This window comes from Macrotis lagotis, chromosome 2 (genome assembly GCF_037893015.1).
Source record: "Macrotis lagotis isolate mMagLag1 chromosome 2, bilby.v1.9.chrom.fasta, whole genome shotgun sequence".
NCBI classification, from domain to species: domain Eukaryota; kingdom Metazoa; phylum Chordata; class Mammalia; order Peramelemorphia; family Peramelidae; genus Macrotis; species Macrotis lagotis.
This window is the reverse complement of record NC_133659.1, coordinates 199481978-199508418: the sequence shown is the minus strand read 5'-3', so window position 1 is coordinate 199508418 and position 26441 is coordinate 199481978. Positions and strand designations below refer to the sequence as shown.

General features: G+C 34.7%; 1 protein-coding gene across 8 annotated transcripts in view; it reads right to left on the bottom strand.

Moving 5' to 3' along the window:
• The window catches only part of LOC141514006 (uncharacterized), a 247533-nt gene that overhangs the window by 89065 nt on the left and 132027 nt on the right, over nucleotides 1–26441 (bottom strand). For 6 of the 8 annotated variants that reach the window (XM_074224410.1, XM_074224416.1, XM_074224414.1 and 3 more), the window contains exons 40-49: nucleotides 24723–24815; nucleotides 23021–23113; nucleotides 22149–22241; nucleotides 20610–20702; nucleotides 19571–19663; nucleotides 7660–7752; nucleotides 6006–6095; nucleotides 4530–4622; nucleotides 2855–2947; nucleotides 1078–1170 (exon numbers count right to left, since the gene is read on the bottom strand). In XM_074224410.1, the coding sequence (XP_074080511.1) occupies nucleotides 1078–1170; nucleotides 2855–2947; nucleotides 4530–4622; nucleotides 6006–6095; nucleotides 7660–7752; nucleotides 19571–19663; nucleotides 20610–20702; nucleotides 22149–22241; nucleotides 23021–23113; nucleotides 24723–24815 (927 nt within the window). The remainder of the gene's footprint in view (nucleotides 1–1077; nucleotides 1171–2854; nucleotides 2948–4529; nucleotides 4623–6005; nucleotides 6096–7659; nucleotides 7753–19570; nucleotides 19664–20609; nucleotides 20703–22148; nucleotides 22242–23020; nucleotides 23114–24722; nucleotides 24816–26441) is intronic. The other 2 variants (XM_074224415.1, XM_074224417.1) reach the window with 2 other exon arrangements.

Sequence of the window (26441 nt, the reverse complement as noted above, 5' to 3'; positions counted from 1 at the left end):
ATCCTTTCCAGTCTCTAATCCACTCCCACTCCAGTGATAATTAGTAAATCAAGACTCTGGTGCTCAAGGACACCAGGTGATGAAGGTTTACAGTGCTCCCACACACAACAATCCCTAACAATAGGTAAAAAAATGAGGTTCTAATAGAAACTCATGTGAACTGTTACAAAGGAAACTGAATAGAACCAACACATTCTAGAATCTCACTCTGTATCATGATTAATTATGAATGACTTTGGTATTCTCAGCAATAAAATAATCTACAATGATTCTAAAGGAACAATGAGGCAAAATTCTGTCCACCACCAAATAGAGAAATAAAGGAGTGTGGAATTCAATGGAAGCATACTGTGCCTGTTTTATTGTTATTTTTGTTCTTAGGGTTTTTTTTTGCCAGATATCTAACATTGAAATGCTTTGCATTCCTGCAAGTGTTTGTTCTGTTTGATTCCTTGACTTCTCAAGAAGTAAAGATAAGCAAGAGATAATATGGAACATATAAAGAAAAAAAAGAATGCTAATTTTTTCCTTTTCATGTAATTAATAAAGTATAAAAAATTAAAAACAAACCACAAATGCTAATAATACTGGCAGCTTCTCTCATTGAGACTTTTAATTTATATCTTCAGAACTTTATCTTATTGGAAAGGCTTCCTTCCTTCCTTCTCTTAGATCTAACTCAATATGCTGTCTGTCCTAGTGTCTGGCTCTCTGCTTTCCCCTCTGGTGCTTAGGACTCTTAGATCTTCCTAAGAGGCCATAAGACATAGGTTATAATGACAATTACCAGCCATAAATTCTGGAACTTCAACCAAAAATTTCATAACCTAATATATTTGCCTTTGATTATGGTTTAAAAATACAAAACTTTCCAATATAATGGAATCCTTTCCTTTCTAGAGTCTAATGCAGGCACTGTTTGAATCTATTTCATGACCATGATTCTTATTAATCATTATCTGGCTATGGTAAGGTACATTGGGAATGGCAAGTACAAAGAATCTTCTTTCAAATGTGCAGTGACAATAATTCTGATGGCTAGAGGACAAAGATTATGCAGCAAAAAGAAATTCTGACCTTCAGATACTTCTGATGGCTTTGTTGCTTTCAACTTTTTCCTTGCTTCTTCATGTCGCAGCTGGCCCATATCTGAGGGAACGCCTGGCCTCTCTGCAATATGGATTTCACTTAAAAAGTTTCTAAGAATTTGACTACTATTCAGTAGGTAAATTTATCTCACACAACTTTGATGGCGTTGCCTAACAACAGACTAACACCAGAGGAAATATGTCTATATTCCAAAAACTAATCTTAATTAACTGCTCCACTCTCATTGGATTTCAGGGGCCACCAGGAGGTCCACAGAATCCCTAAAAATAACAACCTCCTTAGGAAATGTGATATCAAAGGAAGAGGACTAGATTTGGTATCTAAGGACCTGATTCTTTAACAATTTATATTTTACAGATTACTGTCTACAAGACCTGAAATCAACAAAAGACCTCTGGAGGTTTTCCAAAATAAGTCCTTGGTTAGGATCAGTCCAGATAAATCAATTACCTCTAAGGTTCATTTCTTTTTTATTTTTAGGTTTTTGTAAGGCAAATGGGATTAAGTGGCTTGCCCAAGACCACACAGCTAGGTAATTATTAAGTGTCTGAGGCCAGATTTGAACTCAGGTACTCCTGACTCCAAGGTACTGTGCCACCTAGCCTCCCAACAAGGTTCATTTCTAGTTCTAAATCTCTGATCCCCAAATTCCATTGGTCAACACTTTCTCTTTTATGAGGATCAATGAATTTAAATTACAAAGGAAGCTATTGATCACCTCATCCAACTGTTGCATTTTATTGGTAAATAAATGAAGTTCTAATAGAGACTTGTATGAACTGTTGCAGAGGAAAGTGAGCAGAACCAGAACATTCTAAAAAGTAACACATTCTGTACCTTGATCAACTGTGAATGATTGAAGAATGCTCAGCAATTAAATGAGCCAAGAGGATTCCAAAGAAACCATGAGGAAAATGCTATCCACCACCAAAGTAAGAAATAATGGAATTTGAATGTAGTTTGAAGCATACTCTTCCTCTTAGGTTATTTTTATTTTAGGAAGGGTGAGGGTTTTTTTTTTCAATATGTAATAGAAATTTTTGCTTCACTGCATGTGTCTCTATTTGATTCCTTAAATTCTCAAAAAGCAGAGATAAGCAAGAAAGAATAGGCAACACTCAATAAAGAGAGAATGTTAAAAAAAATTTTCTTTTCATATTTAATATATGAATAAAACAAAAATTAAAAACAAAATACAATTGTTAATAGGCCTGGCACATTATCTCATGAACTCAGAAATGTTTCTTGTACTAAAGTGTGGAGACTTGGCATTTATGTCTTTGGGATTTTAAATTATTTCTTAGACTTCCTGCCTTCTTTAGCTATCTGTCTTCTCTTAGGATCTAGGTTATCATGCCTCCCTCCCTAGCTCTCAGCCATCCTCCCTGGTGGTTAGTTCTCTTTGTCTTCCTAAGAGACCACAAGAAAGAAAATAAAGAGATCATATTAAAAGCCCTCAATTCTGGGACTGTCAGAAAAATTTCAAATTCTAACCTATTTGTCTTTGATTAAAATATAAAAATAGATTGTTTCCCATTGGAAGGGAATCCTCTCCTTCCTAGAAGAGTGCAATGCAGCCAATGTTTGGATTTATTGAATAAGCATGATTCCCATGAATCACAATATAGCCATGTCATGGATGATTTTGAGTAGGAGTTACAAAGAAACTCCTTTCAAAGATGCAATTAAATAATATCTCTGATTGTTATGGGATGAAGACTATACTCTAAAAAGAAATTCTGACCTTCAGATATTTCTGATGCCTTTATCTCTTTCAACTTTTTCCTTGCTTCTTCACGTCGCAGCTGTTCAAAATTTGAGGGCACTCCCATCTTCTCTGTAATATGAATTTCACTTGAAAAACTTACTAAAGATTTCTCTACTATTCATTGGGTAAAGCTTTCCCACACAACTTCTATGTTGTTGTCTAATAACTGACTCACATCAGAGGAAATATATTTAACTGGTTTCTATGATTGGACTCCAAGGGCCACAAAACATCCCCCAAATCACAACCTACTTAGAAAATCTGAGGTCATAGGAGGAGGACTAGTTTTCAAATCTAAGGACCTTAAGTTCTTTAGCAATTTGTACTTTACAAATTACTCAAATTATTGTCTACAAGACCTTGAATCAATAAATGACCCCTGGAGGTTTCACCAATTAAGTTCTTGGATAAAATCAATCTAGGTGAATCAATTACCTCCCAGGCTCATCTCTAACCCTAAATCTGTGATAGCATCAGTTCCTTATCAATTTGTACATTACCAGTTACTGACTATAGGATCATGTCCCAATCAATGAACCTCTGGAAATTTACCCAAAAAGGACATTGGAAAAGATGAGTCTACAGTAGATCAATTACCTCCATTATCCATGTCTATCCCTAAAGCTATGATCCCATGATCCCAGTGATTTAAATTCCTATGTTCAACACTTTTACTTTTATGAGGATCAGTGGATTTAAATTAGAAAGAAGCCTTAGCCATTCCTTGTCAAATTCATTCATTTTATAGATTTTATAGTGAGATTTGAAAACACTTCTATGAACTGATACAGAATCAAAGGAGTAAAATCAAGAGAACCTTCTATCAACCTTGAATGACTTAGCTATTCTCACTAATAAAAAGTCTGTGTTTTCTTCACCACTATGGCTAATACAGAAATGTTTTGCAGGGCTGCAAATGTATATTCATATTCAATTGTTTTCCTTCTCAAGAAAGGGAGGTAAGCAAGAGAGAATATGAAACATATACAAAAGGATCTTAAAATTTTTGTTTACATATAAGGAGGAATACATAAAAATTAAAATTAGAAATAAAGAAAAATTGCTAAGAAACCTGGATCTTCTAATCATGAACTGAGAAATGTTTCTTATACAAATGTGTAATACTTTATATTTATGCTTTAGGACCTTTTCTTAGTGCTATGGCTTCATGAACTGTCTAGTTCTCAGTCCTTTCTTTTAGGATCTAAATCTCTCTCTCTCTCTCTCTCTCTCTCTCTCTCTCTCTCTCTCTCTCTCTCTCTCTCTCTCTCTCTCCATAAGTCTAACTTTCTGCCTTCCTCATCAGTAACTAGTTCTCTTTGTCTTCCTAAGAGGCAACAATCAATAGACTAGAGTAATAATTACAAGCATTCAATTCTGGAACTTCCAACAAAAATTTTGAACACAATTGCATTTTTTTAAGGTACAGAATTAGAAAAATTTTCAAGAGAAGGAAATTCTCTTCTTCCTGAACAATATACTTCAGTCACTTTTTGGATGGATTTTTATAACCATGATTCCCGTTATTTACCATATGACTATGGCAAGGTTTGGTGGTCTAGCAAATAAAAAAACAGCTTTCAAAGGTGTGGTTATGTAACAACTCTCATAGCTACCGTACAAAAACTGTACAATAAAAATAAATTCTTACCTTCAGACACTTCTGATGGCTTTATCTCTTTCAATTTTTTTCTTGCTTCTTCACGTCGAAGCTGATCCAAATCCAAGGGGATTGCTGGCTTCCCTGTATTATGAATTTTACTCAATGAATTTCTAAGGATTTGACTACTATACAATAGGTATAGCTGTCCCACACAACTTCTGTGGTGTTGTCAAACAAGAGACTAAAACCAGCGGAAATATTTCTATATCTTCTGTCCCAAGAACTAACCTTAATTGCTTCAACAATTAAGAGATATTGTCAACCAGGAGGTCCACATCATGCCCATAAAATATATAAAACATAGGAAGTCTACTGCAGTAACAGGAAGACTAGATTGAAATCTGTGGACCTGAGTTCCTTACCAATTTGTGCCTTACCAATTACTGACAGTCATGAATCAATCAGTGAATCTATGGAGATTTGCCCAAATAGGATATTGGATAAGATGAGTCTAGATAAGATCAATTTACCTCCATTGTCCAAGTCCCTAAATCTATGGTCCCAAGATCCCAATGATTTAAATTCTAATGTTCAACACTATCTTTTAGGAGAATCAGTGGATTTAAATTAGAAAGGGACCTTAACCAGGCCTTGACAGTTGAACATTGTACAGAATTGTTGTTCTTTGTGTCCAGTGTTCTGCCTACTCATTTTACAGATGAAAACAGTGAAGTTCTAAAATACTTCTATGAACTGATACAGAATGAAATGAGCAGAAACAGAACATTCTACATAGTAACAAATTCTGTATAATGATCAACCTTTGAATGGCTTAGTTATTCTCACCAATAAAATGATGGAAGATAATTCCAAAGGATCAATTAGGGAAAATGCTATTAACCACTAAAGAAATAAGTAATGGATTATGCTTTTGAACTTATTTTTCATTTTAGCATCTGCATTTTGTTTGCCAGTATAACTAACATAGAAATATTTGCATTCTCAAGGAGAGATGGGGGAAAATGGAACTCACATTAAAAAAAGATGTTAAAATTTTGCTTTTTACATTTAGAATAATAATGTATAAATAATGTAAAAAATGAAAAAGTAAAAGCAAAGAAAGATTGCTGAGAAATCTGACTCTTCCAGTCATGAAATATGAAATGTTTCTACTGCAAAAGTAGTGAGAATTTACATTTATGCTTTTAGAATTTTATCTTATTGCTAAGGTTGCATGCTCTCTAGCTCTCGGCTAGCTGGTTTAAATTCTACTGTTCAAAGTCTAATATTTCTGCCTTTTGTTAAGGTACAAAAATATGAAAAGAGAATCCTTGCCTCTCAAGAGAGTGCAATGCAGGGACTGTTTGGATGAATTTTATAAGTATGATTCCTATTATTCACTGTGTAAGCTACTGCAAAGATGATTGGAACAACATGTACAAAGGAAATTCATTCAAAGACAAGCATACGAGACAACTCTGAGTGCTAGGGTACAAAGACTATACAGTAAAAGGAAATACTTACCTAGAGTTACTTCTGATGGTTTTATCGCTTTCAACATTTTTCTTGCTTCACGTCGCAGCTCAGCCAAGTACAAGGAGATTATTGACTTCTCTAGAATATGAACTTCACTCAATGAGTTTCTACAGATATTTGAGTACTCTTGAATAAGTAAAGCTATCCCTATACAACTTCTATGGTGTTGCCTCACAACCAACAAAGACTAGAGGAAATATTTTTATATCTTCTGGCCCAAGAATTAGTCTTAAGGGACTATTAATATGATTCAACTTCATGGGCTTCCAAGAGGACCACAGCAAACCATAAAATACATCTTCCAAAGGAAGTCTGAAGCAATAGAAGGAGGAATAGGTTTGGAATCTAGGGGCCTGAGTTCTTTATCAATTAAACTTAACTTATACTCAATTACAGAAGTTTGAACCAATTAATGAACCTCTGGAAATTTCCCTTAAAAGGGCCTTGGATAAGATTTACTGAAATACCAATTAACTCCCAGGTCCATTTCTAACACTAATTTTATGATCCCATGATCCTAATGATTTAAATTCCACTGTTCAACACTTTTACTTTTATGAGGATCAATGGATTTAAAATAGAAAGGGATCTTAGCAAAGACCTAGTCAAACTTATCCATTTTACAGAAAAACTGGGGTTCTAAAAAATTTGCATGAACTGTGAAATGAGAAGAAACAGAAGAACACTGGACACAGAGAACAACAATTCTGTACAATGTTCAACTGTGAATGACTTGGCTGTTCTCAGTAATAAAATAATCCAAGATAATTTCAAAGGACCCATGATCAAAAATATTATCCACCACATAAGAAAAACTCATGGAGTGTGAAAGCAGATTGAAGCAAACTTTCCTTTCTACATTATTAATTTTTAATTGTTTGATTTTAATTTTTTCATGTTTTCTTTTGCAATAAGCTAATGCAGAAATGTTTTTCAGGACTTCAAGTGTACATTCTATTATTAAAATTTTGCCTTCTCAAGAAGGGGAGAAAGGGAGGGAGGGAATGAGGATGTCAAAATTGAAAATTGAATGAAAGAGAAAGTTAAAAATGTTTGTTTCCAAGTATTTTAGAATAAAAAAATTAAATGTAATTAAACAATTGTTAAGAGAGCTGAATCCTCCAATGATGAATTTATGAAAATTTATTATCTATAAGTGTAAGTTTTTACATTTATGTTATTTTATCCTTATCATATTGTTAAATCTTTTTGTGACTTCTGGAGCTCTCTGCCTTTTATGATCTCAGTCTCTATGCCTTGCTCTTTACAGACAAGCTCTGTACTGTGCTCCCTGGTGGCTGGGCCTCTGTGTCTTCCTAAGATGCCTCAAGCAATCAACTGGAGTGGCAGTTAAATACTTAATTTCTGGGACTTCAAACAAAAATTACAAATGCCAACATACTTGCCATTTAGTAAGATACAAAAATAAAAACTTTCCAATGGAAGGCAATCCTCTCTTTTCTAGAGAGTATAATGCAGACAGTGTTTTAATGGATAATATAATGGTGATTCCCATTAATTACCATGTAGCTATGGCAAGGATGGGCTGGAGTAGCAAAAAGGAACTCCTACAAAGATGTGGTTACCTAACAAATCTGATTGCTATGGCACAAAGACTATACAGGAAAAAAGAAATTCTTACCTAAAAATAGTTCTGATGTCTGTATTGCTATCTCCTTTTTTCTTTGTTCTTCAGGTAGAATCTGATCCACATCCAAGGATGGTGCTGACCTCTCTGTAATATAAACTTCACTCAATGATTTTCTAAGGACTTGACTTTACTTCAATAGTTATTGCTATTCCCAGATAACTTCTATAAAGTTGCCAAACAATCAAACAATTACTTTAATGTACTGTGTGTAGTATATAGTTCAACTTCATAAGCAACCACAATGTTCTCATCATATCTAATAAATACATCCTCCACACATCCTCTGATGGAATAAGAGGGCAGACTGGATTTGTAATCTGACAGCCTGGTTTCCTTACTAATTTATTCTTTAGCAAGTCTGGACTAGAGTTGCTTGAACAAATCAACCTGTGGATAATTCATTTTCCTCTTATCTATATAGAGGAATTTAGTTAAAATTAATTTAGATAGGTGGCACAGTGGATAGATAACTGGCCCTGGAGTTAGGAGGACCTGAGTTCAAATTTGACCTCAGACACTTAATAATTACCTAGCAGGATGACCTTGGGCAAGTCACGTAACCCTTTGCCTTACAAAAACCAGAAAAAAAGATTAATCCACATCAGATCAATTATGTCCATTTCAAGCCCTACATCTATTATACCATGATCCTAATGGTTTAAATTCTACTGTTCAACAGTTTAACTTTTATGAGGATCAATGAATGGAAAATTGGATAGAAACCTTAGCAATCACAAAATTTCATTTCTTCATGAAAAGTGTGAGGTGCTAACAGACTTGCATGAACTGATCTAAAGTGAAATCAGCAAACCCTGGAAACCATTGTACACAGTAACAACAATACATTGTTAAATGAGAAAGACTTAGCTATTCTCTGCAATAAAATGCTGTCCATTTCCAGAGAAGGAAATCATGAAGACTGAATGCAGATTGAAATTTTTTTTAACTTAATTATTTTCAGTTTTTTGGTCTGTTTTCTTTTGCAATATTGGTAGCATATATGTGTTTTGCAAGAATGCAAATGTATATTTGATATTAAATAGCTCATCATCTTAAGGAGGGGAGAGAGGCAGGAACAAACATAAAACTCAAATTTTAATAAAAAAAAGAATGCTAAAAATTTTTGTTTACATGTACTTGGGAAAAAATAAAATAAAAACTAAATGCCAAAAATAAAAACTTGCTGCCAACACTGTCTCCTCTAATAATGAATTTATGAGGGTTTATTTTGATTAAGACTAAGACTTTTCTTTGCCTTGCTCCTTGGTAGATAGGTCTCTGTGTCTACCAAAGAGACTACTAGGATTCACAAGGCTTGTGCCATGACTCAGATCGATGGGAATTTTGAGGATGGACAAGGCTTGATCTGTACTCAAACATGCTCCTTGGAAGGAAAGAGAGATGTAACTTTTCAATCCTTTCTCTTTTCATATCCCATATTTTAGTCTAAACTGGAGTTTAGAACTTTTTGTCTAGGAAATGGGATAGACTACCTTTTAACAATGCAGGATAAGGGATCTTTAAAAAAAAGTTAGGATTGTTAGTCAAAATTGGTCTTGAAAGAAGCACTTGTTTCATTTGGAAATTAAATATTCTCTGAATTTTACCAATAGTTTTAGGATTATCAGCTGGTGATAATTTAGTGATAGATAAATTTAAATATTTAATTACTGTTTGACTTTAAATTAAAAACTGTTAAGAATCATTTTGCTAAAAACAAAAGAAAATATTCATTAGAATGAATATAGTCTGAAATATCATTAAACAGATAGTATATGAAAAAAATAAAAAGGGTTAATTAAACATGTGAAGGTATGAGTAAGCTTTAAAAATGATTTATAGTGAGTATATATATATATATATATATATATATATATGCATGTATGTATAATGTATGTATTAGAACTATAAATCCAAAGATAAATTTTTGAATTTTTCTGGGAGTATGGAACCCACATTTGAAATGATTTTATGATGTGCTCACATTTGAGATAGATTGAATCCTAGCATTATGAAAGTGAGCACAATGCTGGTTCAGTGAGGTTTCATAAAGTAATCAAGTATTTTGTTTCAGAAATAAGAAATGGAAGCTGAAAATCCTATTTTGCTGTTTTCAGTTAGAAACTGAAGAAAGAAAATTTGAATTTTTTAAAGTCAGTCTGGAATCAGATTTAAAAAAGAAAGAGGGGGACATGAGCCAAGATGGCTACAAGAAGGGATAGAATCTTAGGAGCTCTCTGAAAAAACTCATCAGCTAAGGACTCTAACTAAACTTTCAAGACACAGAACCCACAAAGGGACCCAGTGAGGCAGTTCTCCTACTCAAGGTAACCTGGAAAAGAGCAGAAAGGCTCTGCTCCCGGATCGGAGAGGTGGCCTGCCAGAGGGGTGACCCACCAGAGCCAAAGAACTTCAGCCTCCCGGAGGCAACCCCAGGGCACTGGGAGCCTCAGCTCACAGCAGCGGGGGAGTCTCCTGAGCTGCACCCCGAGGAGCACCGGCACAAAGTGGAGGAACAGCAGGGGACCTCTGCCAGAGTGAGCACATGGAGCCCAGCCCTCAGGGCACACAGCCAGCAGCTTGGTCTTTTGGCAGCCCAGACCCGGAAACAGAAGCAGGCGGAGCCAGTAAGCAGGAGCCTCGAGGGCATGAGCCCATTGAGCTGAGGGAGGGGAGTGAAGAGAAACTGCTAGCTCTGTCCTCTACCCCTGGAACAGGACTTTGGGGCTCTGACCACATTCAGATCCTGATCCCAGTCTAGGCCCCCCCATAGAACAGCAGGGCCCCCTCTACCTCAGCCCTGTGGCAGAGGGAGGTGCTTATGGTCATTCATAGACCAGGAGGGAGGACAGAGCCTCACACACTGAGACCCTTGTGGGAGTGTCCCAAAAGCTCAAGAAACACCCCAAACCAGGCCCAGGCTGGAAAAATGAGCAAGCAGAGAAACAAAAAGAAGACTATTGAGAAATATTTTGCAAATGAGCCCAAGAAGGACCAAAATACTCAGTCTGAAGATGAGGAAGCACAAGCTCCTGCATCTAAAGACTCCAAGAGAAACAGAAATTGGGCTCAGGCTATGACAGAGCTCAAAAAAGACTTTGAAAATCAAATGAGGGAGTTGGAAGAAAAACTGGGAAAAGAAAGGAGAGAGATGCAGGAAAAACATGAAAATGAAGTTAGCAGCTTAGTCAAGGAAATCCAAAAAAATGCTGAAGAAAATAGCATGCTAAAAACCAACTTAGGTCAAATGGATAAAACAGTTCAAAAAGTTATTGAGGAGAAGAATTCTTTAAAAAGCAAAATTGGCTAGATGGAAAAAGAGATAAGAAACTCTCTGAGGAGAACAAATCCTTCAGACAAAGAATAGAATTCAGGGAGATTGATGAATTTACCAGAAATCAGGAAACAATACTTCAAAACAAAAAAAATGAAAAATTAGAAGAAAATGTGAAATATCTCATTGAAAAAACAACTGATATAGAAAACAGACTTAGGAAAGATAATTTAAAAATTATTGGAATACCTGAAAGTCATGATCAGGAAAAGAGCCTTGACATCATTTTCAAAGAATTACTACAGGAAAATTGCCCTGATATTCTAGAGGCAGAGGGCAAAATAGAAATGGAAAGAATCCACCGATCCCCCAGAGAAAGAGATCTCAAAAAACCAACCCCTAGGAATATTATAGTCAAGTTCCAGAACTCCCAAGTCAAAGAGAAAATATTACAAGCAGCCAGAAGGACACAGTTCAAATACCGTGTAGCTGCAATCAGGATCACACAGGACTTAGCAGCAACTACACTGGAAGCTCATAGGGCTTGGAATACAATATACCGGAAGGCAAAAGAGCTTAGAATGCAGCCAAGAATGAACTACCCAGCAAGGCTGAATGTCATCTTCCAGGGAAAAAGATGGACTTTCAATGAACCAGGGGAATTTCAAAGGTGCCTTTTGGAATGGCCAGAGCTGAACAGAAGGTTTGATCTTCAGATACAGGACTCAGGTGAAGCATGGAGATTGGAGGAGAGGGGGGAAATATGAGGGACTTAATGAGGATGAGCTGCATGTATAGAAAAATGATACTGATAATATTCATATGAACTATCTCAGTTAATAGAGCAGGTAGAGGGAGCTTTTATAGTTGAAGCACAGGAGAAAGATGAATTCAAAGATAAAATATGGTGTAAAAATGGATTCAATAGAAAAAAAGGGAAATAGAATGGGAGAAAGAAAAAGGAGAGGGGGAATAATCCAAGATATTTCACATAAGATTTTTTTTATTACAATGAGCTATTGCAATGATAGGGAAGGGGGGGAAGCAAGGGGGAATGAGGGAACCTTTGCTCTCATCAGAGATGGCTAGGAGAGGAAACAGCATATATACTCAATGGGGTATAGGCATCTGGAGTAAGAAGGAGAGGGGAGCAGGGGGGAAGGGGTGGGGATGTGAATAAAGGAGGAGAGGATGGACCATGGGGGGAGAGTGGTCAGATATAATACATTTTATTTCTTACTTCTTGCAAGGGGCTGGGATTGGAGGCCTGCCCAGGACCATGGGGCCAGGTGGATTCTGGGCCTAAGGGGTGGTATGGGGGATCAGGGCTTCTTGGCACAAGGACCAGGGATCTGTCTGCTGAGCCAATCAATGACCCTACAGCAGAGTCAGAGTGAAAGGAGAGAGAAAATAGAGTACATGGCAGTGGAGAAATAAGAAAGGAGAGAGTTGCGATCAGCAATGGCAACGGTGGAAAAATATGGAAATAACTTTTGTGATGGACTTACCATAAAGAATGAGATCCACCCATGACAGAGTTGTTGGTGTTGGAACAAAGACTCAAGCATATTTTTTGTTATTATTTGGTGGAGGGTGCAGGGCAAGTGGGGCTGGGTGGCCTGCCTGGGGCCACATAGAAAGGTGATCTTTGGGTGTCGGGAGCCGGATTTGCACCCAGGTGTTCCTGGCTCAAGGGCCAATGCTCTGTCTGCCACCCAGCCACCCCTACTATGATTGCTATTTTATTTTATTTTGGGTATTTTTTTTCTTTTTTTTCTTTTTTTGGTTTTTGCAGGGCAGTGGGGATCAGGTGGCTTGCATGTCACACAGCTGGGTGATTGTTGGATTTATGAGGCTGGATATGGGCTCGGGTGCTCGTGGCTCCAGGGCTGGTTCTTCGTCCATTGCGCCACCTGGCCATACCTACAATTATTACTATTACTTTTTTTTTTAATTTTAGTTTTTTTCTCTCCCCTTTACTTTTTTCACCCAAGCAAGTGTATCTATATTCATGGGGGAGGAGGGGTATTTTGTTTACTTGTAAACAAGAATGTTTTATTAATGTAAAAAAAATTTGTACAAAATGAGAATAAAAAAATAAATTTAAAATAAATAAATAAATAAATGAATGAATGAATGAATAAATAAATAAATAAATGGATGAATGAATGAAAGAAAGTGGACTATATGTATCAGAAGTTAAGCCCAGAGTCAATTTGATTTCAGGAAAAAGAAAATAGTACTGAAAGGAAAAGGAATAGGACTACATAAATTAAGAAATTTGAAGTTTAAGTTATATTATCACTTTTTTAAAATTTTATTTAAGGCAATGGGGTTAAGTGATTTTTCCAAGGTCACACAGACAATTATTGAGTGACTGAAGTCAGATTTGAACTTAGGTTCTCCTGACTCCAGGACCAGTGCTCTATCCACTGTACCACCTAGCTGCCACATGATCACTTTCTAATTACATAGCCATATATAAAGGTTGATTTTCAGTGCATTACTGAAATATGTATTATATTAACTTAAGAAATTTTTAAGTTTTTGAAATGTATAATTGTGATTGTGGTATTCTGAATGACCTAAAGAAAAATTGGTCAATAATGGTATCAGGATTACTAGAAAGGATAAAAGCTCTTAATAAATTTACATTTGGAAGTTTTAAAATTCTGCTGTTAATAACAAACATAATGAATGAAGAAAAATTTAACCCCCTATGTAGTATTATTGCCTGTTATATAACCATGTAGATTGACTTGAAGATTTAATGTGAGATTACTTCTAGTAATAAAGTTAAAGAGGAATGTATTGAGTGAATTTTGTCATTGTGTGTCTCCCCTCTAACTTAAGAAAAGACATTTCCTTTTGCAAAAAAATATCTTTTGTTTCAAGGAAAGTGGTACTTAGAAGAACTTTTGGAGTTAATTTATGATACTTAAAGATAAATGTTATACCAATGTAAGCTTGATAAATTACAAATTCAAAATTAATGTATTTCATAAAGATTTTTTGTGATGGTCCTTAACATCAGGAATATTTATTGCCACTTTTCAAAAGAGAACACTCAGAGAAATAATGTTTGCAAAATTTATATATAATTTGTATACGACCTACTAAATTTTCAAATGTGTGAGCTAATTTATTACAATAATGATAGTTTTCATAGAAACCTTGAAATTGTTGCAGTACTAAAACATTTTGTCATAAGGTTAATATTAAAAGCATTTAAAGTTACTGTAATCACTGCAGGTAGAAAAGTGCTTTTCAATGGTAATATGAAAAATTGCTCAATCATTATGGATTAGAAAAATGCAAATTAAAACATTCCTGATGTACCATATTGGCCAATATGACTAGAAAGGAAAATGATTGATGTTGGAGGGAATGTGGGAAAACCGGGACACTAATGCATTGCTGGTGGAACTGTGAACTGGTCTGACCTTTTTAGAAAGCAATTTGGAATTATGTCCAAAGGGCAATAAAAATGTGCATACCCCATGATCAAATGCCTTACGTGAGACATTTCCAAATGTCACATTTGTGAAGTTGAGTCAAAAATCATGTGGAAGAGTCACTCAATCCTCTCCCAATGAGTCTATCACCTGCAGTGATAGTAATATCACTACTGGGTCTGGATCCTGAAAAGATCATAAAAAAGGTTTAAAATCCCACATGTTCAAAAATATTTATAGCAATTCTTTTTGGAATGACAAAGAGGAAATTGAGGGAATGCTCTTCAATTGGGGAATGGCTGAACAAATTGTGGTATATGTATATGATGAAACATATTTTTCAGAAAAACCTGGACTTACTTGAATTGATGCTGAGTGAAATGAGAACTAGAAGAACATTATACACACTCACAACATGGGGAGATCAACCATGATGGACTTGTTCATTTCAGCAGTATAATAAAGACAATTTTAAAAGACTTGTGATGGAAATTACCATCCAATTTCAGAAAAGGAACTGTGAAATTTAAATGAAGAACAAAGTTTAATATCTCCAGTTTTTAAAAGTTGTCTAGTATATTATATTCATTTCTTTTTTCTCTAATGTTTTCTTCCATTTTCATCAGATTCTTCACTCACAACATGATCCATATGGATCTATGTTTGGCATGGTTATAAATGTAAAGCTTGCATCAGATTGCTTTCAATGTGGGAGGGGGAGGAATGGAAAGGAGGGAGAGAAATGCAAAACTCAAAACCTTGCAAAAAAATAATTGGTAAAAACTACAGTTGCATGTAGTTGGAAAAGCAAATAAATTTTTTTTAAAAGCCTAAGAGAAGGGGCAGCTAGGCGGCACAGAATGGGGTGGCTAGGTGGTGCAGTGGATAGAGCACCGGCCCTGGAGTCAGGAGTACCTGGGTTCAAATCCGGCCTCAGACACTTAAAAATTACCTAGCCATGTGACCTTGGACAAGCCACTTAACCCCATTTGCCTTGCAAAAACTTTAAAAAAAAGCCTAAGAGAAGTTCTTATTGTTTTAATCTAAATTTGTTGTCATAATCTAAATTTGCTGCATAAGCAAAAGTTATATTGGTTAGGTTCCTGAAAAAATCTGACTTTCTTTTTGCAGTTGATATGAGAATATTTGGGTAGAAGTGAATATATTTATAGAACAAAATCCATGAAGATAAGGCTAAAATGAATACAACCATTTTGTTGCTTTGTTTGGTTCTTAAAAATAAGTTTACAGCATGGAAACATTATGTTTAGTGAAGGGTAATAAGCTATATGTTATCTTATTTAGAATCTAATATGTGTTCTTTGTTACATCTGGAATTTAAAAATCTGTAGAAATATATGCAAATGATTTAAGAGTCAACTAAAGATATTGTTTTGAAAGGGTTACAAAAGCAGTGATGTGTTGGTCATGTTTTATTTAAACATAGCATATTATTAGAGAAAAATTTTATAGTATGTTTCTGCATACAGTTTAAGATTATTGTTAATACATTTCAAAACTTTTGTTGTTTATTTTTTTTAACAAATTCACCTGTGTGGCATGAAAAAAATTTTGATTTTTCTGTGATTTTTTTTTTGTTGTTACCACTATATGATTACCACCACTATGTGGGACAATCTGATCCCTTAAGAGTATATTATAAAGTGTAGAACTAAATCTCTGATTATAAAAAAAAATGATATTAAAGATTTCATGGGATTGAAAATTGACCATTTAGTTTGAGTCTAAAATCTAAGTATCAAGGAAATTTAGGTTGAATCAATGTCTTTTGATGCCAGTCACCCTATGGGGGTGGGGAAGGGAGTTGGTTAATGGCACTGCAGGTGATAGACTCATTGGGAGAGGATTGAGTGACTCTTCCACGTGATTTTTGACTCGACTTCCCAAATATGACATTTGGAAATGTCTCACATAAGGCATTTGGTCATTCACATGGTCATTCAATAGTTATTGCCTGGAAACTGGCATTGAAATAAATAAAGGAATTTTCCTCTCTGATATCCCTGATCTGCATGGTAAATGGCTACAATCATGTCAGGTGATCTATATTAAAAATGAGGTATAGAAATTGAATCATTTGCCCTACATTTAACTCAAGTCAGATAGACAACTAGGTTAATATATAGCCTTGACATCTGGTGTCAGTCACATGTTGCTGTAGACTATTTTTAAAGTTACTTAAAAGAGAAAATACATTATTCAGCTAAGGAGTTTTGTTTTATTTTGAATATTAATAAAAGGTTAAAACTATTTTGTTTGAAAAATCATTTATTGCATACTTTGTTCTAAAGTAATAAACAAATATGTGTTTCAAATTCAAAATTAATTTAATAGATTTTTAAAGAATTCACTTTTGAGATGGAATGCTTATAATTATGGAAGTTTATTTTGTTAAGTGGAACAGCATTCTCCCAATGGGGGCATGAATGATTAAAAGAAAAAAAGAAGTAAATGTTTGTCCATAATTCTCAAAGAAGACCATGATTTCAAGGGAGGTGATGCCACAACAAGAATATGAATTGGATTTGAATGAGATGGAACTATGCTAAGTCAGCAGCTTCACATTCTCCTCCAGAGCCATCTGAGTCCAATAGATAGATGAATCAAGAAGACTGAAGATGGACCTGAATGTGAGACAATCAGAATTAAGTGACTTGCCAAGGACACACAACTGATAAGTGGCAAGTGTCTGAAGTTAGATTCGAGCTCTTGTCCTCCTGACAAAAAGGCTAGTGTTCAATCTACAGTGCCATGAAGTTGTGCAAAAAAGAAAAGAAAAGGAATAAGATGACATAAAAAACAAAACTAAGTTAACTTCTATTTGCAACTGAATTTTTTTGTATATCTATCAACATGACAGTGAGCAAGTCAAAATGTAAATTGTCATTAGGTTAGAAGTTGCAAGAGTTTTATTTCCTAGTGATGAAAATATGATCTTTGACTTTTTAAAGTGTTTGTAGGAGGTGGCGTAGTGGCGTAGTAGATAAAGCACCAGCCCTGGAGTCAGAAGTGCCTGGGTTCAAATCCGGTCTCAGACACTTAATAATTACCTAGCTGTGTGGCCTCAGGCAAGCCACTTAACCCCATTGCCTTGCAAAAACCTAAAAAAGTAAAATAAAAAATAAAGTGTTTGTCATGCTTAAAAGTAGAGTTAAGAAGCTTTTCCACTAGAAAGAAGGATCTCTACAAGTAAACTGATCTAAAGAGGACCTCTGGAAACAACATCTAAAGTCACAGACCTACATTAAAAGGCTTCAGAAGAAATAAAATATGGACCAGAAGTTTATATTATTGTTGACTTTCTTGCATTTGCATTAATTTATTTAGGTTATTTAATCAAAGGACTTCCCTCTTTTTTCTTTGATCTCTTTAATTTTCCCCCTTGATTCTGTAAATGTGTCATCCATTCTAATGCCCCCTATTATAGACAGACCTTATATGATCTCCCCATTCTTCTAGCAGCACCAGGTCTCAAAGAGATGCTCTCTTCCTCAAATATGCCAATGCTATTTTTCTAAACCTTTTTAGTTCATCTAGAGTTGATGTAATAATGTCAGTTTTGATCAAAATGGGGGATTGTTTAAAAGACCAATTAATGAATAAAATATAATAATTTAGCATAACTATATAGCATGGCAAAAGACTGCTAGCTTTTGAGCATGCTCAACCTTCATATCAGTTACCTTCTTTCCCTAGAATGAAATTAAGACTCCAAGGTATCTTTCCCTACATTAATTACAAAATTAGGAAAATGATGAGGATTGATTAGGATATGCTTAGGATATATATAGCCTTGACATCTGTTGTCATTCACATGTTGCTGTAGACTATTTTTAAAGTTAAAGAGAAAATACATTATTCAGCTAAGAAGTTTTTGTTTCATTTTAAATATTAATAAATGGTTAAAACTATTTTGTTTGAAAAATCATTTACTGCATACTTTGTCCTAAAGTAAAGATCAAATATGTATATTTCAAGTTCAAAATTAATTTATTAGATCTTTAAAGAATTCACATTTCCCTTGATGAGATTAATCCAGATTACATTAATTACCACCAAAGATGATTTCTAGCCCTAAATTTATGATCTCATGATCCTAATGATTAAATTCCACTGTTCAACATTTGATCTTTTATAAGTATCAATGGATTTAAATTGGAAACAAACTTAAACAATGATCACCTCATACAGCCTCTGAATTTTACAAGTGAACAAATGGGGCTCTAGAAGACATGTGAGAACTGCTGTAAAGTAAAATGAGAAGAGCCAGGAGAACATCCTACACAGAAATAGCAATTCTGTACAATGGACAACTGTGAATATCTTATCTATAGTCAACAACAAAATGATCCAAGACAATTCCAAAGGATCCATGATGACAAATACTATCCACCACAAAAGAAAGAACTAACAGAGTACGAAAGAAGATTGATGCATACTTTGTTTACTATAATATTATTTTTGTTTGTAGGCAATGTATTTTCTTTTGCAATAGGACTGAAAGACAAATGTTTTGCATGACGGCAAGTGTATATTCTACAAATAATTGCTGGCCTTCTCAAGAAGTAGTGAACAGGGAATTCACAATTAAAAAACAAGAATATTACAAATAGTTGATTACATGTAACTGAGAGGGGGAAAGTAAAAGTAAAAGTAAAAATGATTCCCTAGAAAACCGCCTCCTCCAATCATGAATTGAGAAAGGTTTCTTATACTTAAACATAAGACTTTACACTCATGCCTTTGGAACTTTATCTTACTGCAAAGGTGTTATATCTTGTCTAGTTCTCTGTCTTCTCTTAAGATCTAGGTTTCAGTACATCTCTCTGCAAGATCTAGTTCTCTGCCTTCCTCCCTAAAGGATAGGAATCTGTGTCTACCTAAGAGGGAACAGACAATAGAGTAGAGTACATACCATAAATTCTTGGGCACCAAATAAATTTTCATACCCCAACATATGTGCCTTTATTTCACATAAGGGAAAAAAACTTTCCAATGAAGGGAATTCCCACTCCTTTCCAGAGAGTGTAATGCAGTGATTATTTCCAGGAATTTTATAATCATGATTCCCATTAATCACCACATAGTATGGCAAGATTGGTTTGAAGTAGTAGGTAACAACTCTGATTGCACTGGTACAAAGATTATTTACCTTCAGAAACTTTTGATGGCTTTGTCTCTTTCAGCTTTTTTCTAGACTCTTCATATCGAAGCTGATTCAAATCCAAAGGGGCTGCGGGCTTCTCTGAAATATGAACTGCACTCAATGAGTTTCTAAAGTTTTGCCAAAACTTCAACAGATCTAGTTGTCCTCACATAACTTCTATGTAGTGTCATAGCAATTGAATAATACCATATCTTCTGTCACAAGAATAAGGTTGAAATAACTGCTTATACAATTCAACTGCATGGGCAGCTAGGAAGTTCACAACATGCCCATAGCATACGTCCTCCATAGGAAGTCAGATGCAATAAGAGTAGGTCTAGTTTTAGAATCTAAGGACTTGATTTCTTTGCCAATTTCTTTGTTACCAATTACTGACTACTAGACCATGGACCAATCAAAAAGCCTCTGGAGATAACTAACTCTGAATCTATGACCTCATGATTTAGATGATTTAAAACTCACAGTTCAATAATTTATCTTTTATGAAGAAAAATGGACTTAAATTGGAAGCAACCTTGCTGATCACCTTGACCAACAAAGTGCTAAAAGACTTCCACTAACTGATACAAATGAAATGAGCAGAACAGGAGAATACTGGACAGAGTAACACAAATTCTGTACAATGATCAACTCTGAAAGATTTAGCTATTCTCACCAATAAAATGATCAAGGACAATTTCAAATGACCCATGAAGAAAAATGATATCCAAAACAAAAGAAAGAACTAATGGAGTGTGAATAAAGATTGAAGTGTACTTTTCTATTAACATTATTATGTTAGTTCATAGGATATCTATTTTCTTATCCAGTATGGCCAACTTAGAAAGGTTTTGCATGACTGCAAGTATATATTCTATAGTTAATTGTTCGTCTTCTCTAGAAGTAGAGATAAGCAAAAGAGAATATGTAACACACATTTTAAAAAAAGATTAAAAGTATATTTTACCTACAATTGAGAAATAAATTAAAAAATAAAAGCAAAGAAAAATTTCACAAACATTATACAATATAAAGAAATTCTTACCTTCAGAAACTTTTGATGGCTTTGTCTCTTTCAGCTTTTTTCTAGACTCTTCACGTCGAAGCTGATTCAAATCCAAGGGGGCTGCAGGCTTCTCTGAAATATGAACTGCACTCAATGAGTTTCTAAAGTTTTGTCAAAACTTCAACAGATCTAGTTATCCTCACATAGCTTCTATGTAGTGCCATAGCAATTGAATAATACCATATCTTCTGTCACAAGAATAAGGTTGAAATAACTGCTTATACAATTCAACTGCATGGGCAACCAGGAAATTCACAGCATGCCCATAACATACATCCTTCATAGGAAGTCAGATGTAATAAGAGTAGGTCTAGTTTTAGAATGTAAGGACTTGATTTCTTTGCCAATTTCTTTGTTACCAATTACTGACTATTAGACCATGGACCAATCAAAAAGCCTCTGGAGATAACTCTGAATCTATGACCTCATGATTCAGATGATTTAAAACTCACAGTTCAATAATTTATCTTTTATGAAGAAAAATGGACTTAAATTGGAAGCAACCTTGCTGATCACCTTGACCAACAAGGTGCTCAAAGACTTCCACTAACTATACAAATGAAATGAGCAGAACAGGAGAATACTGGACAGAGTAACACAAATTCTGTACAATGATCAGCTCGGAAAGATTTAGCTATTCTCACCAATAAAGTGATCAAGGACAATTTCAAATGACCCATGAAGAAAAATGATATCCAAAACAAAAGAAAGAACTAATGGAGTATGAATAAAGATTGAAGTGTACTTTTCTATTAACATTATTATTTTAGTTCATAGGATATCTATTTTCTTATCCAGTATGGCCAACTTAGAAAGGTTTTTGCATGACTGCAAGTATATATTCTATAGTTAATTGTTTGCCTTCTCTAGAAGTAGAGATAAGCAAAAGAGAATATGGAATACACATTTTAAAAAAAGATTAAAAATGTATTTTACCTACAATTGAGAAATAAATTAAAAAATAAAAGCAAAGAAAAATTGCTGGGAAACTTGGTTTTTCCAATCGTGGAATGAGAAATGTTTCTTGTACAATTTTCTTGTACATGAATGACTTTAGACCCTTATCTTAGCACTATGTCTTCATGGACTGTCTAGTTTTCAGTCTTCTTTTCTTAGGCTCTAAGTGTCTATAAATCACTCCATAGGGTCTAGCTCTCAGCCTTCCTTATTGGTAGCTAGTTCTCTTTGTCTTCCTAAGAGGCAACAAGCAAAATTCTAGAGTAGCAATACCAAGGATAAAGTTCTGGGATTTCCAACAAAAATTTCAAACACCAACATAATTGCATTTTGATGCGGTACAAAGTAAAAAAGCTTTCCAAGGGAAGGGAATCCTCTCCTTCCTCTGCAGTAGCCATTTTGGGGATGGATTTTAAGATCATGACTCCCATTAATTACCATGTGACTATGACAAGGTTTTATTGGTCCAGCAGATAAAAAGGAACACCTTTCAAAGGTGTGGTTACATAACAACTCCAATAGTTACAGTATAAAAACTCCACAATAAGAAGAAATTTTTACCTTCAGATACTTCTGATGGCTTTGTCTCTTTCAACTTTTTTCTTTCTTCTTTACATCGAAGCTGATCCATAACCAAGGAGGCCACTGGCCTCTCTGTAATATGAACTTCACTTAATGAATTTCTAAGGATTTTATTTCCCATCAAAAGATACATCTATCCTCACACAACTGCAATAGTGCTGCCTCACAACAGACTAACACCAGAGGAAAAATTTCTTTATCTTCTGTCCCAAGAACTAATCCTAAATAATTGCTTATACTATTCAATTTCATGGGCAACCAGGAGATCCACAGTATGCTCATAAGATATGGGCTACATAAGAAGTCTGATGCAACAGCCTGATTTGAAATATGAGGAGCTGAGTTCTTTATCAATTTGGTCTTTACCAATTACTGACTACAAGAATGTGAACTAATCTATGGCTGTCTGGAGACTTCCCCAAATAGGATCTTGGATAAGATTAATCCAGATCATATCAGTTACCACACCAAGGAATATTTCTAGCCCTAAATTCATGATCTCAAGATCCCAATGATTTAATTTCATTGTTCAATATTATCTTTTATGAGGATCAATGATTTTAAGTTGGAAAGGAAAATAAATGATCACCTCATCTAAACCACAGCATACTTGCCTTTGATTAAGATACAAAAATATAGCTGCCCAATGGAAGGGAATCAATCTACTCCTTTCTAGAGAGTGTAATACAAACAAAGTTGGGATATATTTAATAATCATGATTCATATTAATCCCCATGAAGCTATAGCAAGGATGAATTGGAGTAGCAGGTACAAAGGAACTCCTTTCAAAGGTGCAATTACAATCTGATTGCTATGGTATAAAGCCTATACAATAAAAACAAATCCTGACCTTCAGGCCCTTCTGGTGGCCTTATCTCTTTAAACTTTCTTCTTGCTTCTTCACGTCGCAGGTGATCGAAATCTGAGGGTGCTACTGGCCTCTCTGTAATATGGATACCACTCAATGAGTTTCCAAAGATTTACCTACTTTTTGATAGACATAACAGTCTCCCACAACTTCTGTGGTGTTGCCTAACAACAAACTAAATAACATCAGAGGAAGCAGTATGTCACAAGACATAAAATGTCTCAAGAATGAATCTTAAGTAACTTCTTATATGATTTGACTTCATGTACAAACAGGAGGTCAAATGTATGTCCATAAAATAGATCCTACACAGGAAGTATAATGCAGTTCAGAGGAGCACTAGATTTGGAATTGGGAGATCTGAAGTCATTACTAATATCTTCTTTACTAATTACTGACCACTTGGCTTTGAACCAATCAATGAACCTCTGGAGATTTCCCTAAATATGTTCTTAGATAAGATTACTCTGACTTATTAATTAGATCAATTACCTCCAAGATCCATTTCTAGCTACATTACCCCATGATACTAATGATTTAAATTCCACTGTTCAACATGTTCTCTTTTATGAGGACCACTGAATTTAAACTAGAAAGGAAACCTAGTTATCACCTCATTCGGCCATTGCATTTTTAAGATGAAAAAAAAGAGCTCCTAAAAGAATTACATGAATTGTTATGAGATAAATTGATCAGAACCAGAATACACAACACAGTAACAGCATTTCTGGACAACTGTGAATCTTTTTTTTCTATATTCAGCAGTAAAATGATCCAAGATGATTCCAAAGGATCTTTGAGGCAAAATGCTATCAATCACCAAAGAAAGAGATAATGGAATGTGACTTGGCTTGTTTTGTTATTTTTTTTTTTTTGGTTTTTCAGATGGGTGTTTTGTCATGCAAGATATCTAATATAGAAATGTATTGCATGGCTGCAATTGTATATTCCATATTTGATTTGTTGCCTTCTCAAGAAAAAGAGATAAGAAAGAATATAGAACACATAATTAAGAAAATAAGGATGTTAAATGTTTTCTTCTAATTAACAAATAAATAAAACAAAAAGTAAAAGTAAAAAGCAATTGCTGATAAACTTGGCATCTTCTCTTATGAATTGAGAAATGCTTCTTGTACAAAATGGTTAGACTTATCATTTATGTCTTTAGAACTTTATGTTATTGATAAGGCTTCCTTCATTCCTGAGCTATTTTCTTCTCTTAGGATCTAGATCATTATGCCTCCATCCCTGGACATCTGCTTTCCTCTCTGGTGCTTAGGGCTCTTTGTCTTCCTAAGAGGCCAAAAGCAACAAGCTAGAATAACAATTACATGTCTGAAACTAGAAAGGACACCTTTCATACCAACCAACCACTGCATTTTTCAGGTGAAAAAATAAGGGACATCAAAAAAAATTTTCAAGCAAAACATACTTGCTTTTGATCAAGATTCAAAAATAGAAAGCTTTCCAATGCAAAGGAATTTTCTCCTTTCTAGAAAGATTCTAGAATCTTTCTCCTCTCTGTTTGGATGCATTTCATGAACATGATTCCATTAATCACCACATGACTATGACAAGGATCATTTGGAGTAGCACATAAAAAGGATATCCTTTGAAAGGTGCATTGACATAATCATTATGATTGCTATGGTACAAAGACCAAACAGTAAAAAGAAATTCTGACCTTTAGATACTCCCAATGGCTTTGTCTCTTTCAACTTTTTTCTTGCATCTTCACGGCGTAGCTGTTCCAAATCTGAGGGGGCTCCTGTGGTCTCTGTAATATGAATTTCACTCAAAAAGTGTCTAAGGGTTTGTTTACTATTCAATAGAAACAGCTGCACCACACAACTTCTCTACTGTTGCCTAGTAAAGGACTTATATGAGAGGAAATATTTCTATATCTTCTGTCCCAAGAACTAATCTTAGTTAACTGCTTCTATGATTTAATTTCATGGATAACCAAGAGGTTTACAGCATACCCAAAAAAAATAACCTACTTAAGAAATCTGATGTCATAGGATATCTGCTTTGGAATCAGATTTGGAATCTGAAGACCTGAATTGTTTTTTTTTTATCAATTTATACTTTACCAATTACTACATCCAGGAGCTTGAAACAATGAATGAACTCTGGTGATTTCCCTATATAAAGCCATAGATAAGATTAGTCCAGGTAAATTGATTATCTCCAGTGTCCATTTCATGCCCTAAATCTCTGATCCAAAGATCCTAATGATTTAAATACCACTGTTAATACTTTCTCTGTTATGAAGATCAATAGATTTAAATTGCAAAGGAATCCTAGTGTTCACCTCAACCAACTTCTACATTTTATAGGTGCAAAAGTAAGGTTCTAAGAAACTTGTATGAACTGTTGCAAAGTTAAATGAGCAGGACCAGTAGAAGAACATTCTTAAAAAGAAGTGTTTTGGGGCAGCTAGGTGGTGTAGTGGATAAAGCACCGGCCTTGTAGTCAGGAGTGCCTGGGTTCAAATCTGGTCTCAGACATTTAATAATTACCTAGCTATGTGGCCTTGGGCAAGCCACTTAATCCCATTTGCCTTGCAAAAACCTAAAAAAGTGTTTCTATACTATGATCAATTGTGAATGTCTTAGGTATTCACAGCACTAACATGATCTAACATTCAAAGAAACAATGGGGCAAAAATCTATCCACCACCAAGAAGAGAAATAATGGAGTGTGAATACAGATTGAAGTATACGCGTTGCCTGCTATGTTATGATTTTTGTTCATAGGATGAGTGTTTTCTTTGCAAGATATCTAACACAGAAATGTCTTACATCATCGCACATATATATTCTATATTTGATTGTTTGACTTCTCAAGAAGCTGAGACAAGCAAATGAGAATATGAAACAGAATAAAAAAGAGCGTTAAAATTTTTTCTTTTCATGAAATTAAAAAATAAATAAAACAAAAATTTAAAGTAAAAATCTATTACTGAGATTAATGGGAGTTCCAGTCATGAACTGAGAAATATTTCTTGTGCAGAACTGAAAGACTTCAGTTATGCCTTAAGAACTTTATCTTACTGCTCAGACTTCCTGCCTTCTTTAGTTCTTGGTCTTCTCTTAGGATCTAGGTTTGTATGTTGAGTTCTCTAGGGTCTAGCTCTCTGACTTCCTCCCTGGTGGCTTCTTGTTTTTTTCTTTCTAAAAGGCCGCAAGCAATAATCTACAGAGGCAATTAAAAGCCTTAAATTCTAAAACTAAAAGCAGAATTTCAAAACCCAGCATACTTTTCTTTTATTAAGGTACAAAAATAGAAAAGTTTCTCAATGGAAGGGAATACTCTTGTTCCTAGAGAGTGTAAAATGCAGGCAACATTGGATGTTTTTATAAGTATGACTCCCATTAATTACTATGTAGCAATGGTAAGG